Below are 17,686 nucleotides of genomic sequence, written 5' to 3' on the forward strand. Positions count from 1 at the left end.
TTCCTTAAAAATAAAACAACTCTTTTGTAGCATTCCAAAAGAATTATATTGTCACATACTAAAAAAATATTGTAATAAGTGATCTTATGAAACTTATTTTCAACAATATAATAATATGACAGTATATTATCACTGCTATACTTTCTGTATTACAATGAATTTACCTTCTAGGCATCACAGTATTAAGAACCATCCATAATTTATTGACCGTTTGAAGAATTCTGCGTGGAACTCCTGAATTCAACAGCTGGTTCATATTGGAAGTTAATACTTCTGCATATGGTATAAGTTCGCTGGCAGAGAGCAGAGTCAAGTGTTCTATAATCTGCATCACTTGTGTGTGACTTACAGGAACAGCTGAAAACGCTAAAAAGAAAATTCAGCAGTCATAACCTAAATTCTATAGTTTACCAAGCAAGAAATATTCCTTCTCAGACTACTGGTCAAAGAAAACAAGGTTGCTAAAAGTAAAATTTTCAATGTAGCTATAGTTTTGATTAATCCTAAAAAAAAAAAAAGTGCAAGTGCAGTTATTTTATAAAGGACAACAACAGTAAAATCTCATTTTTTAAATCATATTAATGACTCAATAACTAATCTCATTTACTTGGGTGATTTACACTGATTTTAAAAGCAGGACTAAAATAGAAAAAGAAGCCAAAGTATTAGTTCTGATAGTTATTAATTTGAAAGGTCCAACTTCTTGATACTTTTTTCCAGGTGGCCCCCTTTTAGGATCCAGCAGATTGCTTTTACTAGCAAACATCTAGAAGTGTGCTTTCCAAAAGAGTAGTGAAATATCTTATTAATAATTTTATAAGATTACATGATAAAATAACAATATATTGGTAATGTCTGATAAAATAACTAAAATTATTTTTGTTTTTTCCTTCTCAGCTGCCTAAGGAGTACCTACCACCATGAACAAATACCTCTCTAGCCTAGGAAGTTTATGAAACAATGGTCATCAATTTCCTTAACCCTAAGAAAATAATAATAACTAAAACAGAAATTCAGGAAAAACTATCCAAAATTTACAACACCATGCCAGATATGGTCTTCATATTTGGATTTAGAACCCATGTTAGTGGTGGCAAGACACCTGGCTTTGGTATGATTTACAATTCCTTGGATTATGAAATGAAAAATAAACCCAAAAAGACTTGCAAGACACTGTGTCAAAAGAAATTGACCTGAAGAAAACAGTGAAAGGAAAAATTTTAAAAAGAAATAAAAAAAAAAAAAAACCCACAGCGAAAAGAATTTAAGAGAAGAAGAAAGGAAGACTGCAAAGGTCAATGCTAGTGCTAGCAAACAGGAGCAAAGATTCTGCAATACTTTTATTTTGCAGTGATTGCACAAATTGTTCACAAGAAAATAAATAAACTATAAAAAAGTTTAAAAATTAATTTTGCTGTTTTCTTTTTACTTTTTTAATAGGAAACTAGAAAGTTCATACATGTGGTTTGCATTTCAATTTAACAGTATTAATCCAGAATATTACCCATTAATGACAAGCACATTGCCTTCCTTATTCCAAAGCATTTATTTCTAACCAGTTTAGGACCTTTCTAAAACCACACCTTTTTAGTGATATAACATAGGATATGAAGGAAAAAACAGAAGTAATTTGATCCCCAGCCCTAGGAGATATAAATATATATCTCCCATACACACACACACACACACACACACACACACACACGTCAAAAAGAAATGGCTAAAACTCCTTCAACTCAGAGAAAATTACTTAAAATATACTCACCAAAACACCTATATTCCCAGGAAAATTCTGCATTATTATAAGGTTTCAATTAGCCTAGGATATTCTTGTACTATTAAAAGAGTAAGAAGAGGATCAATTTACTGTACCTTCTTGTAGTTGTTTAGGAGAGTGGTTTTTGGCATTATTAGTCAGGAGCATTCGCCGTAACAGAGCATCTGTCCCTGTGATTTCTTCTTCACAAATCCAGTCATCCACAATACATAAATGTGGGTAGTTAGTTGCAAGGAGACGTAGTAAAGCTGAATGCAACCCTTAAAAATTAACAGCAAGTCGATTAGATTTTCTGCTCTCAAAAAACATAAGTTTCCCCATCAAGGAATCTTTCCACGAAGAAAGATTATGCTTTAAAGCAGTGTTTCTCAAACACTGCTAGGGCATCTCTAGCATCAGAAGCTTGGGAAGCTTGTTTCATTTGCAGAGTAAGAGATTATATGCCAGATGACTATAGCAGAAACTCTGGAATAGAGCCTTAGGAATTTGCACTTCTGTGCATGCATAGCACAGTTTAAGAATTTCCATATAGTAGTTCAAGCAAGAGAATCCGGTTAAATCAATCTCCAAGTGATAAACAGTAAGTTGGAAACCATTATATCAAAAGTTCCCAAGAGCCAGGCTCCGTGGCACATGCCTATAATCACAGCAACTCGGGAGGCTGAGGCGGGAAGATTGCAAATGGATCTCAAGTATAAAGCCAGCTTCAGCAAAAGCAAGGTGCTGAGCAACTCAGTGAGACCCTACCTCCAAATAAAAATATAAAATAGGACTGGGGATGTGGCTCAGTGGTTGAGTGCCCCTGAGTTAAATCCCCAGTACCAAAAAAAAAAAAAAGTTCTCAAGCTTTCTTCTACCTCATCCCAACATAAACATTTCATCAGGAAAAGTTATTTGACATAGCAATGTTTCAAGAGTTGAAGGGAGTGAAAAAAAGAGGGTAAAAGAATGTCTGCTTGGCAGAGATCATACATGGTTTAAAAAAGGCCCACTGAGAAATGCAGATAAGCTTCTGTAAAGAATATACACTTTCTTCCAACCCCACTAAGAATCATTGCTATACATTGATAAAATTAAAACTGCCATTTTTGAGTATGTAAAAGTGATAACTTTTGCTGGGCGCAATGGCACATGCCTCTAATCCCAGCAGCTTGGGAGGCTGAGGCAGGTGGATCTGAAGTGAGACCCTAAGCAACTAAGTGAGACCCTGTCATTGAAAAAAAAAAAAAAAAAAGGGTTGGGGATTTGGCTCAGTGGTTAAGTACCCCTGGATTCAATCCCTGGTACCAAAAACAACAAAAAAGTGACAACTTTTAGTATAACCTACCTAAAACCTACTAAATCAAACTCTTTTTTCTAACATTTTGCCTATAGCATAGTTCGACTATTTACAACTGTTGTGTAATATTAGTAAAAAGAAAATAAATGATGATACGATAAAAATACTTACTCAGTTATATGAAGTACCACAAGCTAAGTGCTTGGCACATAAGTATCCAATAAATATTGATAATACTATATTATTACTATCATAATCAGAGTAGTAGTAAGAGTGTAGAAATAACAGTAGTAGTATCAAAGTATTTAAGATCAAATTGTCCCCTCATTATGCAACTTAAACCATACCCACAATTTAATCCCAATAATAATACCTGCTTCATTTCTCATGAAATCTGCTTAAAATTGATGCTAAATGTTTGCAAAGATTATAACAAAAAGTGATATTTTAAAGTTTAAATATAAATTATTCTATTGCGCATTTTTTTCTTTTTTTGGTACCAGAGATTGAACCCAGAGGCACCTAACCACTGAGCCACATTCCAAGGACTTTTTTCATATTTTATTTAGAGACAAGGTCTCAATGAGTTGTTTAGGGTCTTGCTAAGTCACTGAGGCTGGCTTTGAACTCAACAATCCTCCTGCCTCAGATTCCAAGCCACTGGTATTATGGGCATGTGCCCAGCTCCTTTGCTCTTTTTAATTTACAATTAAAACTACTCCCAACAGTCACAAAAGGACTGCTTACAATAGTATAAACTAATCTACATTTTATGATATTTTCAATAAAACATGTTAATTACTAAATGCTGCTAAATACTACATCATTTCTTTGGAAACATACCATGCAAAGTTATAAGTTAATAAATGCAGACATCTGGTTAAAGATGATCAATGAAGATTCATATTTCTCCTTAAGACCAATCACAACAAGAAAATTACAACTTTGAAAAAACGAAAAACAGAAACATTATAAAAACTGCCTAAGAAAACTAATTCCTAAAAATAGTACTATATTTCTATTTACAGTTAAACTACACTATATCTGTATCAATGTATTATAGAATATTATGAAACAATTGCAAATGATACGGTAAATCTACATGTATTAATATGAAAAAATATTCAAGTGTCCAAGGGGAAAAATTTCTCATGAGAAGGGTATAATATCATTCATAGATTTTTGGGTTTTTGGTTGGTTGGTTGGTTGGTTTTTTGAATATAAGAGTGCCCTTTTATTTTTTTATTTTGAGACAAGAGTCTCGCTAAGTTGCTTAGGGCCTCATAAAGTTGCCTAGGCTGGCTTTGAACTTGCAATCCTCCTGCCTCAGCATCACAAGTCACTAGGATTACAGGTTTGATCCACTACACCAAAATCATTCATAGATTTTTTTTTTAATACTATTAGTTGTTGATGGACACAATACCTTCATTTTATTTATTTATATTTATGTTGTACTGAGGATCGAACTCAGTTCCTCACACATGCTAGGCAAGTGTCCTAGCACTGAGCCACAACACCAGCCCCATCAATCATAAGTTAATGTAATTTTTTTTTTTTAATTCGTGTGTGTGTCTATTAGGTTCAACCACAAGAAACTGCTGTTTGAGTAGGTTAAAAATACAGATGGCTCTCAATTTATAATGACTAAAACTTTTCAACTTTAGTATGAAAGTGATACATGTTCAGTAGAAACTGCACTGTGAATTTTTATATAGTTTCCAGAGTTAGCAAAATGCAATTAAGGACTGGAGTTTTAACTCAGTGGCAGAGCCCTTGCCTAGCATGTGTGAGACACTGAGTTTGAACCTTGGCACCATATAATTAATTAACTGGGATTGTGTCCATCTACATCTAAAAATATTTTTTTTAAAAAGCAATTAAGATACTCTCACTTTTGCTAAGGCTGGCTTTTAACTCATAATCCTCCTACCTCAGCCTTCCAAACTGCTGGGATTATGGGTGTGCACCACCGTGCTCAGCTCAGTAAGTTTTCTTAACAGTAAACTTTGGCAGTAAAAAGCAAATAAAACAAATACCTCCCAACTCTTGCTGTAGCCCTTGGGCCTGCCGAATGAGGAACTTGATAGGAATCTGATCCATTAAAGAAGAAGAATACGATTTGGGTTTTCTCTGCATGGCAGCTGTTAGTTAAACATAAAAAACATGGGGAAAAAAGCGTCAGAATAAAAAAAAAAAAATCTTAACCTTCAACCCAAATGGAAACAAAAACAATGTTAAATTACTTTTAATTCACAATCTGTAAAGAGTATATAAGATGAAGAATCAATAACAAAATTGTGAATTATAGGAAAAGCAAGACATATCTAAGGGTAAAGTCTGGAACATGCCCTGAAATTGAAACCTGGGGAGAGAAAAATCACTATTAGTGAGAGAAGCTACATGCAGAAAAGCACTACACTAAAAGAACTCATAAGTGAGTCCAGACATTCCTAAATCTAATCAGGATGATCAAACGCAGTCATGAACACATGGCTTAGAGCTTCATGATTCTAATTTAACTCATAAAAAGAAGCCTTAATTTAATCACATTATATACATTGTAGTGATTCTTTTTTTTTTTTTTTTTTTTGTACCAGGGATTGAACTCAGGGACCACTCAACCACTGTGCCACATCCCAAACCCTTTTTTTGTATTTTATTTTAGAAACAGGGTCTTAGCACCTTACTACTTTGTTGAGGCTGGCTTAGAACTTGTGATCCTCCTGCCTAAGCTTCCTGAGCCGCTGGGATTACAGGCATGTGCCACCATGCCTGGCTAGTGACTTTTTTAAAAAAGTTAAGCAATATGGATTTGACTTCCTTCTCTTTTAACTCCTACCTTCAGCTAGCAATGTCTTTATTTTTTTAACAAGTCCATCTTGATTTCTATTCTTTTTCCTATAATCCAGTGTCTACTCATCCTTCATTTAAATATATACTATGACCAAACTTTCAGGCTTGTAATTTCTCATCTCTTTATTAATCATTCTTTATCCTGAAGCCCCAATGTTCTAATACAGAGTTGGCCAAATCATCTGTCTCCAGCTCTAGACTCTAAACTTTCAATGGATTCATAGATCACACAGTATAAAGATATTTGCCAATCAACACTACCTTTCTCTGTCTCATCTCTATCACATTCTATGTGCCTACCACATTAATTTCATTCTAACATAATCTGCTGTATACCACATGAACCTATTAGAATCTCAATCACAATGTCTACAGCATATCCAAAAAGGGTAAAACAGTGCACACCTGTAATTCCCAACAACTTGGGAGAATGAAGCAGGATTGCAAGTTGGAGGCCAACTTGAGCAACTTAAAGAGACCTTGTCTCAAAATAAAAAATAAAAAATCAGTGGTAGAGTGCCCCTGTGTTCAATCTCCAGTACATGATCCCCCAGAAAAAAACTTTATTAACATACACAAAAAAATAACTGGATCCGGATGCAGTGGTGCATGCCTGTAATCCCTGAAGCTCAGGAGGCTGAGACAGGAGGATCAGGAGTTCAAAGCCAGCCTCAGCAAAAGTGAGGTACTAAGCAACTCAGTGAGACCTTGTCTCTAAATAAAATACAAAAAAGCACTGGGGATGTGGCTCAGTGGCCGAGTGCCCCTGAGTTTAATCCCTGGTACCCAAAAAATAAATAAATAAATAAATAACTGGAGGGCTAGGGCTATAGCTCAGTGGTAAAATGCTTGCCTAGCATGCACATGGTTTGATCCCTAGCACCTCGCAAAGAAAACCTCGAAAAGAAAAAACAAAGAATAAATTCACTTATGTGTCAACAATTTTTTTTTTTTTTTGGTACTGGGGATTAGGGATTTAACCCTAAAGGGGTGCTTTACCACTGAGCTACATCCCCAGACCTCTACTGCTTTTGATTTGGTTATTACTCTTCACACTAATGTGTGACAGGACAAAGACTAAATTCAAGCAAAATGCCGGGTGTGGTGGCGCACGCCTATAATCCCAGGGGCTCAGAAGGCTGAGGCAGGAGGATTACATGTACAAAGCCAGCCTCAGCAATTTAGCAAGACTATAAGTGAGACCCTATCTCAAACTAAAAAATAAAAAGGGCTTGAGATGTGGCTCAGTAGTTAAGCAACCCTCGGTTCAATCCCTGGTACCAAAAAAAAAAAAGCAAAAAATTTCTTCAGTTTTACCTCTTAATTTATACTTAATGAATATGATTAATAAAAATTCTCAAAATATAGGTGATTCAGTTACCCATTAATTTAGCCTGCTAAACAGAGGATTGAGCCAGAGAAATGATTATGCGCCCACACATACTTATGCATTGAGAATACTTTGTCTTCACTGCAAATATTATAAAGTGACAGTAGAGTTTGTTAGAGTATTTGGCTTTATTTTATCATACAACACCTTAGAAAATAATGCATGCAGAAAATAATAATGAACTACTAGAACCACTCACCCACACAAAACTTACCTAAAGTCTTTGTGTTTGCTAGGAGAGCTTCTTCATAAGACAGTATGTAGTAAAGCACCAAAAGCTGCGCTGTGATACTGAAACGCTGATTAAGGCGGATATTGTCACCCTGGAGGTAATATTACAAACTTCAAAATACTGTTAAGTTGCATTAGTGCTTTTTCTTTTCTAATAGCAAAAGCATCAAAATAGACTATCCAGCACTGTTGCTCCCACAGTTGGATAAACTGGGAGAAATGTTGCTGAATTTGCACTAACTCAAAGAGATGACTTGAAGTTTAAGTGAAATATGAGATGGCATGACAGATGAACAGCATGTTACCTAGACTTTAATAGGAAAAAAAGAGACTTCAGCTACTACTACTCAGTAGCATTCCCAGCAAGTTGCTTCTGAAAGGCTTACACAATCTCAAGTATTATGTGAAATTTGTCATGAAGAAAACAATTCCTAGAAAAGATACTGACATTTAACTGTATTTGTGAAAAAATGCAACTCTTGCCAGGCACAGTGGCACACACCTGTAATCCCAGCAGCTCAGGAGGCTGAGACAGGAGGATTACGAGTTCAAAACCAATCTCAGCAAAAACTGAGGCACTAGGCAACTCAGACCCTGTCTCTAAATAAAACACAAAATAGGGCTGGGGATGTGGCTCAATGGTCAAGTGCCCCTAAGTTCAATTCCTGGTACCAAAAAAAAAAGAAAAAAAAAACAACTCTTTTTTTTCCCATCCAACAAAATGAGGAAAAAATACTTTAATCAAATTTTCATACACAATTTAGGTACATCTTAAGATTTCTGATAAGCTAACACTCTGCTGAATGTGCTGAAATGTCACACTGTTGACAAATACAAATACACAATCTCTATACTTTACCTGTACACTTTAAAACAAAGACTTTAAAAGACTCCTCAAAAAGTGCCTGTTTGAAATAAAAAGGACTGGAGATGTGGCTCAGTGGTTAAGCAACCCCTGGGTTCAATCCCCAGTACAAAAAAAAAAAGTGCCTATCTGACAAACCATTTGGAATAACATTATTTTGTTTAATTATTTTTGTATTTATGAGCTATCTAATGATATTTAATATTATTTTAATTTCAGAATCACCTAAAACTCTTCTGAGGAAGAAAAAAAATATATGGACTAAGTCAAAAGAACAAACTAAAAGAAAAAGAAGTTAGTAGATGTAAAGGAACCACTGTTTTACCCCAATGACTTCTTGAAAAATATTGAGTATCTCCTGCTCTGTAACTGGCTGATTTGTGGCTTCTGGATTAGATTTAGATGCTGGAGTAAGTATAGAATTTATGTACACATCAATCAGAGGAAGTAATTGAGGATGGAGTGGAGTGGAGGTTTCACACAGCTGTCTGTATATCCAGTCCTAAAAAAGAAGGTTATAGGTACCAAATAAATTATGACAATAAGAAAAAGCAAGTAAAATTATAAAAGCACATATACATGATTTATGAATCAGTGAAATTTACTCTTAACTTTGGCAGTTCCAAATATATTATTTAGTTCTATAACTGTCTTTGATTTAAAAATATGAACTACCTTTATATCCTTATTGAGAATACTGCCCATGAAAGATGAATCTAAATGATAAGAAGCCTGCTTTTTAATAGTAAGAAAAACATTTTAATCTCTACTATATCTCAGTTTAGAGTACCACATGTGTGTAAGTGAAGTAATTCATAGCAGACAGGAATTTAGGAAAAGCATCTTTCTTCAGAGCAAACACAGAGCAATAATGAAAGTAGCTCTGATAAGCACAAACAGTTCAGAAGATTTCTCTACCCTCTGGGTTTCAGTCTTGTCTTTGAAGACATTCTGTTTAATAAAGCCAAGTATAATAAACAGAAAACAATTTATATAAATGTTAGGTGTTAGGTATCCTTGCAATAAATTTATAAATAGTGGTCACAGCTGACCAACAACTTTCTCAATTTGGTGAACAGAACTAAACTTTAGGAGCTGAGGATATAGCTAAGTGATAGAGCACATGCCTAGCATGTGGAAGGCACTGGGTTCAATTCCCAGGTCCTCAAAAAACAAAAACCCAAAATAAAAAAACATGAAAATTTAGAAAACAGCAATTTCTTACTGTTAATGAAATAGGCAAGTGTTATTATTGAGAATTTAAATGGATAATATACATTTTATAAGTAAGAGATTATTCGAAACAACTGAAACTGGGATCCTAATAAATCTAACTGTATAAATTACAACTAATTTAGGTTAACACTACACTTTTCATACATAAAATCCTCAATAAAAACCTACATACTAAAACAAAACTAGCTATGAGGAAAGAATCAACTTAGATATAGTTTGAAACGTAAATGTAAGGTCATACTTTTATTGACACTTTGTGCTTGGTAAAGGAACGACTCCTGAGAAGCTGGTAAATACAATGAATAGGCAAAAACCCAGTGATGTTGGCACTCAGGTTGCTGGTGACAGGGACCCGAACTGCATGAGCTGTGACAACCTTAAAGGGAAAAATAATATAATACACATGGTAGAATGAAATATAAAATTATTTTGAAAAAAAGAGAATTAATGGGCAAATTAGTAATACATGCTGTACTTAGAAACAAATCATGAAAATCAATTATTACATGTTTTAAACATTTTAAATGATAAGGAAGTAAACATTTAGTGACTTTTACAGTTATTTACTTTTTAATTTATTTGTAAACACAAGATATGTACACAGTGGTATAATAAGGAAAAAAATATGTAAGTAATATTTAGAATCATATTATCTGGGCTCAATGACTTTGGAGAAGTTACTGAATCTTCTAAATCTATTTTCACATCTACAAAAAAAAAAAATCTATTTTCATGTCTTCAGTCTTACCTATCTAAAAGGGTTGTTTTGATGAAAAGAAAAGTTTTTTGAAAAAGCACTATCTGAATTATAAAGTTCCACATAAACCAATTTCTATTCTCAATATATCACATACAGGCCTCTAATTGGGTTTCAAAGACCCTCCCCATATTTGTCTTATTATTGGTTCAAAATTAAGCACAAAAAATTATGGTTCTCCTATGTCCTTTGTGTGACTGTTAGGTGGGAGAATGTGTGTGTATATATGTGGAAGGGAGAAGGAGAGTTTGATGTCCCAGAGATTAGGATGTTAATTACCATAAACACAGGAAGATTTATGGATCCATTAGTACTCTCAAATATTCTATTTTCTAGACGTATATATGTACATATATAGATATGGCATTTTATATTTAAATTTACTAATGAATCTAAGAATTAACCTTAAATTTTAGAATTAACTCCATTCAAAATAAAAATATTCTTAGCCACCCCCAGACAAAAGTGCTAAGACCAAATAAGAACATCCAAATGCAAGAAAAAGGAATTTAGACTCTAGCTTGAAACCTAGTTAGAAATGAATTTCACAACCTAAATATTTAAATAGGTTTCTATTTGTCTCCTAAGAAATCCAAATGATTACCCCATAAGACTACCAATATCTAAGGAATCTTAGGCATCTATTCATAGTCTCCAAAAACATACACATTTGAAACATAACTTTATTATATAATGAGCTTCTTCAAAAGTTTATTTCAGGGACTGTGGTTGTGGCTCAGTGGCAGAGTGCCCACCTAGCATATGTGAGGCACTGGGTTCAATCCTCAGCACCACATAAAAATAAATAAATAAAATAAAGGTACTGTGTCCATCTATAACCAAAAATACTTGATTAATTAATTTTTTAAAAGTGCATTTTAGGGCTGGCATTGTGGCTCAGTGGTAGCACGCTCGCCTAGCAAGCGTGAGGCCCTGGGTTCGATGCTCAGCACCACATACAATCAAGTAAAGGTACTGTGTCCAACTACAACTAAAAAAATAAAAAAAAACTTAAAAAAAAAAAAGTGCATTTTAAATGGATTATTTTTTACAGAAGTTTCAAAGATGAAATAAATCATCATTAAATACTACTGAGAACAAATGAGGGAAAATATATTATTCTTTTATTCTCTAAAAGAATGTTGTAAAATAAAGTTAAATCCGTTCCTAAGAATAAGAAGTATCTTTAAAAAATAAATAAATAAAATAAGAAGTACCTGCTCAGTAAAAATTTCCTGTGTGAAGATGGTCTTCATTCTGCTCAAGGAGCTTGGCTTTATTACAATCTAAAATAATCAAAAGAATTCCAACAGCATGTAAAAATATATGAAACACAATTTACTCTGGTGAATTTATTATCTAAAATGGTTACAATATACAATATTAATATTTGAACGTTCAAGTATTCTACTGTTTTATAAGTAACTTCTCAAACCCAACATTAAAGGGTGTTTTTCCTCAGAAATAGAACTAATATAAAAAATGCTTAGTAAAAGCAGGGTTGGGAATGTAACTCAGCTGTATCACACTTGCCTAGCCTGTGTGAGGCCCTGAGTTTTATCCCCAGCATGGAAGAAAAAAAAAAAAAAGCACTTAGTAAAAGCAGGGCATGGTGGTGCACACCTGTAGTCCCAGCTACTCGGGAGGCTGAGGCAGAAGGATCGCTTGAGCCCAGATGTTTGGGGTCAGCCTGGGCAACATAGCGAGACCCTGTCTCAAAAATAAATAAAGTAAGTTAGTTTTGAAAAAGTACTTAGTAAGTAGTACTAATTATTGGCATTTTAAGACAGTAATGGGGCAGTGGATTCTTCAATAAACAAAACAGAGATAGTTATCTTTGTGGAGGGACAGTTTTATTTTTGTACACATGAGACCATACACCAAAATAAACTTCAAATGTATTAAAGATTTAAATGCAAAATATGAAGCCACAAAAAAATTAAAAATTTAGAAGAAAACAAAGGTGACCACTTAGATAAACCTGAGGAAGGAAAAACATTTCTAAGCTTAACAATAAAATACAAACCCCAAAATAAAAAATATACTACATAAAACTAAAGACAAGAATTTCCACATGGCAAAATTAAATGGCAAAAAGGACTGGAAAAAGTCAGTCACAAAAACATTATACTTCTTCATTTTTAAAGATATGAAGATACATCACTGATTTAATACTTGCTTTTAAGGGGATAAAAACTATGGACAGCCCAGGCAAAGTGGTGCACACCTACGATCCCAGCAACTCATGAGGCTCAGGTAGGATAATTACAAGCTTGAGGACAATCCTAGTAACTAAGTGAGACCTTATTTCAAAATAAATTTAAAAAGGGTTAGGAATGCAGCTCAGTCATAAAGTGCCCCTGGGTTCAATTCCAAGCACTGCAAAAAAAAAAAAAGAGTGGGGACAGAACACTATCATATTCACAATACGACAGGTCAACTGAAAAATGAACCCCAATTTCAATATTGGGTAATATGTGTGTCTTAAACCAATGAGATATGATATAAAAGGAACTAAAACATGTTATTCATCTGAATATATATACATAAGCATATGTGAATATGTATGAATATATAAAAATATTATTTTTGAATCTGTAAAAGTAAAAATAAAATCCCTACAAAAAAATTGGGATAATAATAAATTTTTCAAAAAAAAAGAAATACTCAGCCAAAACACATTGATTTTTAAATTACAATTTCACTAATTATCAAGGAAATACAAAATAAATAAGATAAATTTTCATCAATCAAATTTGGAAACACAGGACTAGGGGTGTACCTCAGTGTCAGACCACTTGGCTAGCCTGCTTAGCCCTGAGTCCAATCCCTACTACAGCAAGAAAAAACAAAACAGATTTGCAAACATAAAATAAATGGAAATGCCACATTATGGTGAGAGTTTAGGAAAACTGGAGTTCTCATTGACTAATCAAAAACTTAAACTGGCATAATTTTTCTGAAAAATAATCTGGCAATACTCATGAAACACTTTAACATAATCATACTTTTCACTTAATTGCCATTCAGAGTTTTATATTTATCTATCTATCTATCTATTTATTTATTTTTGGTAGCAGGGATTGAACTTAGGGCACTTAACCACTGAGCCACACTCCCTGCCCTTTTTATTTCTTATTTCAAGACAGGGTCTCACTAAGATGCTTAGGGCCTCTCTAAATTGCTGAGGCTGGCTTTGAATTTCTGATCCTCCTGCTTTAGCCTCCTAAGCTGCTGGGGTTACAGGTGTGAGCCACTGTGTCCAACCTGTGTGTATATTAATACAAATGAGGATACTTTTATCTAAGCATTAAACAAAAACAAAAAAAACTACACAGCAAATAAAAAGCCCGTTAAAAAAAGTAAAATCAATCCAAATGATGACTTACTAAGCAGCCATCAAATAATCACACTGTATCAAATATTTATTGATATAAAGAAATATTCATGACATACTAGTAAGTTCCAATGTTTTTGGCTTTGTTTTTTGCAGGGGTAGGTAATAGGATTTTTTTTTTAATTACAAAATATATGTATATCATTTTAAGATTTTTTTCCCATTTTCTGTACTTTTTAAGCTTTCTGTACTGAATATCTATTATTCTTATAAATACATATTCTTAAAATGCATGTTTTCTAAGATCTACTGATAAAACTTCAATCTATTAAACAACCAAAATTACTTAAAACAACTATACTTATTTTACACTACAAAAATTAACCCCTTTTAGAAAGAAAATAAAGAAAATTACCTTCATTCCCAAAGTGGAACAGACTAAGTCAATGATAGCACTAAGCTGGTTGCTGTGAAAGTACATAGCCACCAACAATAACATCTCCCCAAAAGAAGCAGAGACGCCTGAAGTACTGTTGAAAAAAAAAAAAATTGAATTTCCAAAGGGGGAGATAAGAAAAGCTTTCTCAACTGAAAAAAACAAATTAAGTCACCTTACCTCTCAAAGTAAGCTTCTTCTTTTATCATCCAACTTAGCCACACCACCATTAGCTGTTCCTGTTCAGGTGTACTATATAAAACATACCAGAATATCACTGGTTTCGATCAGATATACTGACATATAAACCAGAAAGCATTGTGAAATTATTTTTGATAGGACTTTTTTTACCTTCCCTATTTTGAACAGTTTGCAGAATTAGACAATTATAATTGAGATATGAGGTAGTTCTAGAACTCAAGAAAAAGGTTTTTTGCTTTTCATCATGAAATCAAATATTAAAATTCTTTCAAAATCTTAGTTACCATATTTGCAAGTTAGAGAAAATGAACTTCCTCACATTCCTGGAAAAGCAAAGGCCCTTTGGGACTAAAAAGTTAAAAAAACTGTATCAACTTTTTCACACAGAAAAATCTAGTATTAAAACTTGGCATCAAGCTGGGCATGGAGGCACATGACTATAATCCCAGTGGCTTGGGAGACTGAGGTAAGAGGATCACAAGTTTGAGGCCAGCCTCAGCAACTCAGCAAGACACTGTCTCAAAATAAAATAAAAAGAGCTAGAGCTATATAGCTCAGTGGCAGAGTGCCAATGAGTTCAATCCTCAGTACGGTAAAAACAAACCAAAAATACTTAGCATCAAAAAGTAAGAAACTGGGGCTAGGACTGTAGCTCAGTGGTACGAGCACTTGCCTAGCATGTGTGAGGCACTGGGTTCAATCCTCAGCACCACATAGAAATAAACAAACGAAATAAAGGTATCGTGTCCATCTACAACAAAAAATATTTTTTTAAAAAAATGTAAGAAACTAAGTACTAGACAGTAAGAAGTCAGTCCATCTTTTATCTCAAAAATGGAATTCAAGGGCTAGGGGTACAGCTCAATGGTAGAATGCCTGATTACCATGCATGAGACACCACCACCAAAAAAAAAAAAAAAAAAAGAATTCAATTTATAAAAATCTTTTGAGTAGAATTCAACATTATAAAGAAATAAATTATTACTAACCATGACAAAGAATAGGACTCATCAGTTATGAAAAATGTAACAGTGGCAATAGCAATTTTAAAGCAATTCCTATATTTTAAATTGAAAGGTACAAGTTGACTCTGACTTGTGGAAAAAAGTTCTCATTATTTTCTTTCCACCTCACTGCAGTGAAAATAGTTAAAACCCTAAGTCACTAATGCCAGGCATGATGGAACAGGCCTGTAATCCCAGCAACTCTAGAGGCTGAGCCAAGAGGATCACAAGTTCAAGGGCAGCCTCAACAACTCAGGAAAGCCCTAAGCAATTAATGAGACCCTGTCTCAAAATTTAAAAATAAAATAAAAAAAGGGGGCAGGGCATGTGGCTCAGTGGTTAAGCAACCCTGGGTTTATTCCTCAACTAAAGAGCACGCTCTCTTACAGACCAAGCTAAGTAAATTAAAAAGGTCATTTTCAACTAACCTAAATCATTCCACTAATTAAAGACAATGATACAAAATAGAAAGGTGTCTTTAGAGCCTGCCAATCAGAGGAGAAATCCCATCCTTGCTAATTACTGGTAATGTAATCTTGAAAAAACTAAAAAATAAATAAATAAAAACTTTCTGAACTTTAGGTTTCCTACCAATTAAACCTGGACATTAGAGAGTAATGAAGATTAGAGGTAATGTTTAGAATAAACATTAATAGAGGTTGTGGCTCAGTGGCAGAGCACTTGCCTCGTATATGTGAGGCACTGGGTTCGATCCTCAGCACCATATAAAAATAAACAAAATAAAAATATTGTGTCCATCTATTAAAAAAAAAAAAGAATATACATTAACAGAATAAAAATACTTCAGGTAGAAAAAAATGAAGCACCTCACTTCACATACCTAATTATATACCCTACTGAAACCCAACTAAAACTACATTAAAAAAATTTTCTTAAAAGCAATATATGGGGCTGGGGTTGTGGCTTAGTTGGTAGAGTGCTTGCTTAGCATGTATGAGGCCCTGGGTTCGATCCTTAGTACCACATATAAGTAAATAAATAAAGTTCAATCAACAATTTTAAAAAAAGCAATGTATGTTTAAAAATAAATAATTAAATAAATAAAAATAAAAGCAATGTATGTTAAGAAAAGAGAATAAGACAAAAGATGAAAGCTTTAGAACATATAGATGAGAGGTAACCAACTTAGCAAACTTAAGGAAGAATACTAAACTAGTAGAAGAGAAAACCAGTCCATTTTATACCACAAAATTCCCAAAGGGCTAAGGAATTGACAATTCCATAGGAGTTCTGGGAGTGGGAGTAAAGAAAGATTAAAACAGAGGGAGCACCGGGGTTCTAACTCAGGGTAAGGCACTTGCCTGGCACCTGTGAGGCATTGGGTTTGATTCTCAGCACCACATAAAAATTAATAAATAAAATAAAGGTATTAAAAAGAGAGAGAGAGAGAGAGAGAGAGAGAGGGAGGCAGTCCATGTAAGTCATCAGCAGATTTCCAAATCACCTTCACCATTCTATACAATAGATGAATATTCTTCCCTTACAAAGACTGGATTTATTTACTTGAGATGGTGAAACAGTTTGTCTGAATTAAGGAACAACCAGGTATATATGGAGCACCATTGTAAAATCAGAACTAAATGAATGACTAGACTCTACCAGTCCTTAATCCTTACTTTTTATCTTTGTTCAAAGGTTTCTAGACAGGTCTTCACTTTCTGGACAAGAAAATATTCTTCTCTAAGACTCTGATCAGCTGAAGAGTTTCTCATAGGCCTATCGATGTACTTAGAGGTTCTAATTTGCTTTTTAATTCCCTACTAATCTAATCAAGCAATAAAAAATACCAATGAAAAGTTCCAAGTAGAAAATAGAGACAGGGCTGGGGTTGTGGCTCAGTGGTAGAGCACTTGCCTAGCACATGTGAGGCCCTGGGTTCGGTTCAGCACCACATAAAAATAAAATAAAGGCATTGTGTCTATCTACAACTAAAACTTAAAAAAAAGAAAAGAGAGACAAAAAGTCGCCTTAGCCTCTGAGTTCAATCCTATGTATCAAAAAAAAGAAAGAAACAAACAAGAAATCAAAAGCTGAATACAGAAGGATATAAATATCAAGTTGAGAAAAATCCTAATAGGTAGAATGGACAATTTATACCCAGAATGATGAAAATGCCCTGAAATTAGATTTTGTTGATGGTTATATAACACTATCCATATACCAAAAAATACTGAATTATATACTTTTTTTTTTTTTTGGTACTGGGGATTGAACCCAGAGGGGCTTTACTATCAAGCTACATTCCCAGCACTTTTTTTACTTTGAGACAGGGTCTAAGTTTCTGAGAGGCTTGCTA

General features: G+C 33.9%; 1 protein-coding gene across 4 annotated transcripts in view; it reads right to left on the reverse strand.

Moving 5' to 3' along the window:
• The window catches only part of Ints2 (integrator complex subunit 2), a 50,244-nt gene that overhangs the window by 14,755 nt on the left and 17,803 nt on the right, over positions 1-17,686 (reverse strand). For all 4 annotated transcript variants that reach the window (XM_071603223.1, XM_071603224.1, XM_027950347.2 and 1 more), the window contains exons 10-18: positions 14,345-14,416; positions 14,144-14,258; positions 11,609-11,677; positions 9,876-10,010; positions 8,724-8,900; positions 7,517-7,625; positions 5,096-5,200; positions 1,873-2,037; positions 165-366 (exon numbers count right to left, since the gene is read on the reverse strand). In XM_071603223.1, the coding sequence (XP_071459324.1) occupies positions 165-366; positions 1,873-2,037; positions 5,096-5,200; positions 7,517-7,625; positions 8,724-8,900; positions 9,876-10,010; positions 11,609-11,677; positions 14,144-14,258; positions 14,345-14,416 (1,149 nt within the window). The remainder of the gene's footprint in view (positions 1-164; positions 367-1,872; positions 2,038-5,095; positions 5,201-7,516; positions 7,626-8,723; positions 8,901-9,875; positions 10,011-11,608; positions 11,678-14,143; positions 14,259-14,344; positions 14,417-17,686) is intronic.

The sequence above is a fragment of the Marmota flaviventris genome, chromosome 17, assembly GCF_047511675.1.
Source record: "Marmota flaviventris isolate mMarFla1 chromosome 17, mMarFla1.hap1, whole genome shotgun sequence".
Classification (NCBI taxonomy): domain Eukaryota; kingdom Metazoa; phylum Chordata; class Mammalia; order Rodentia; family Sciuridae; genus Marmota; species Marmota flaviventris.